The sequence below is a fragment of the Hipposideros armiger genome, unplaced genomic scaffold, assembly GCF_001890085.2.
Source record: "Hipposideros armiger isolate ML-2016 unplaced genomic scaffold, ASM189008v1 scaffold_422, whole genome shotgun sequence".
Taxonomy (NCBI): Eukaryota; Metazoa; Chordata; class Mammalia; order Chiroptera; family Hipposideridae; genus Hipposideros; species Hipposideros armiger.
This window is the reverse complement of record NW_017731772.1, coordinates 663,071-664,513: the sequence shown is the minus strand read 5'-3', so window position 1 is coordinate 664,513 and position 1,443 is coordinate 663,071. Positions and strand designations below refer to the sequence as shown.

The 1,443-nt window shown below is 37.7% G+C and overlaps 1 protein-coding gene across 1 annotated transcript in view; it reads right to left on the bottom strand.

The window, feature by feature from the left end:
- Positions 1–1,443, bottom strand: part of FREM1 (FRAS1 related extracellular matrix 1) — a 169,140-nt gene that overhangs the window by 67,422 nt on the left and 100,275 nt on the right. Inside the window, 2 exon segments of the mRNA XM_019664409.1 lie at positions 460–700; positions 1,167–1,224. Of these exon segments, the coding sequence (XP_019519954.1) occupies positions 460–700; positions 1,167–1,224 (299 nt within the window).

Sequence of the window (1,443 nt, the reverse complement as noted above, 5' to 3'; positions counted from 1 at the left end):
AGCAATTAAAAGATAATTCAGGCTGCTATTCCAATGTGTCATTTCTTTAAAGAGGAAATTATCTCCTCAGAGAATAGTGAAGTATTATATATGGTTCTATATTTGTTTCAAATGTGGAAATTTTGGCAGACAAATCTTTTCAAATTTAGTTCCATGATCTCAATAGTCTTAAAAGGATTTTTTTTTTTAGTATGACATTAAAAGCTTGAGCTAAAATGCCCAAAAGCACAAATACCATTTTTACTGATGCTCTAAAAGTGAAAGAAAACCTATTTTTCCTTTTCAATTACCCACTATCTCTAGCTGGAGTTGCATGCCCTACATTAATCCACAGCCAAGAGAAAACACTTGAGGTATAAATGAATAAAGTAGGTGAATGCAATTGCTTCACTTCCTATTTCTGTGATTTATTGCTATCTTTTCTGGGTTAAATTGTTAAATCAACAACCAGCTAATAAAAGTAGGCATATTATATACCATTCTTAAGAAGTTCCATGGAAAAGTTGTGAACAAGTTCATGCTTCCGGCCTTGGCTAGTTGGCTGCTTATGTTGAGGAAAGTCTTTGCTGAACACCCCATTGATGAGGAGGCCGTGGCGTGGTGTATGCACGACGCTGAAAAGCAAGTGGTCCCTGGGAACATCCAGGTCAGCAGCATGGATGATGGAAGAATCCAACTCTTTCGTCTGACCCTCACACACCTAAACGACAACAAGTCAGAAAAGTCAGCTGTGTGAGAAATAAAACCTGTCTGTCTTTTGGCCAGTTGCTCAAAAGGAATCATTTTAAGATTGCCTACTGCAAATTTTCCGTGAGATCTGTGTGTAATGAGTCCCAAATATTGCTGGTTTAACATGACCTTAGAAGAACAAATCTCTTATGATCTCTCAGATATTTTCTGAAGATTTCAAAGCACTTTTTTCATTTACATGATAGACAAATGACTATACACACACACACACACACACACACACATATACATATTTTATAATTGAAAAGTTGGGGAAAAAAACAACCAAAAGATTCTTGCTTTCTGGAAGACAGAGGAGTTCAGTTGTGAAACAGTGTAGACCCTTTACCTTCAGATCCTAATCTGTTGCTTTAACATCCTGGACCCCGTTCCTTTCACAATTCTTATGTTTCTGTTTTTAGAAATGGCACAAATACCTGATATACCCACTGGGAGTACTCAACGTTTTTTTCATTTTTGCCATTGCAGGAAAAACTTTCGCATTTCAATGGCAATCAACAATTGAGAAGGGTGCTTCTGGATGCATAGCAGTGTATATTTTAATTCCGGGTCCCTCATCTCCCCCCAGTCCTCAAACCTCTAGTTTTGCGGAACTACCTTCCCCTGCTCCCACACCCAACTTCAGGTTTCCTACTTCTTTAAGCACAAAGAGAACTGGATGTTTTTTCACTTCATGTAGGATTCAGTCATTTA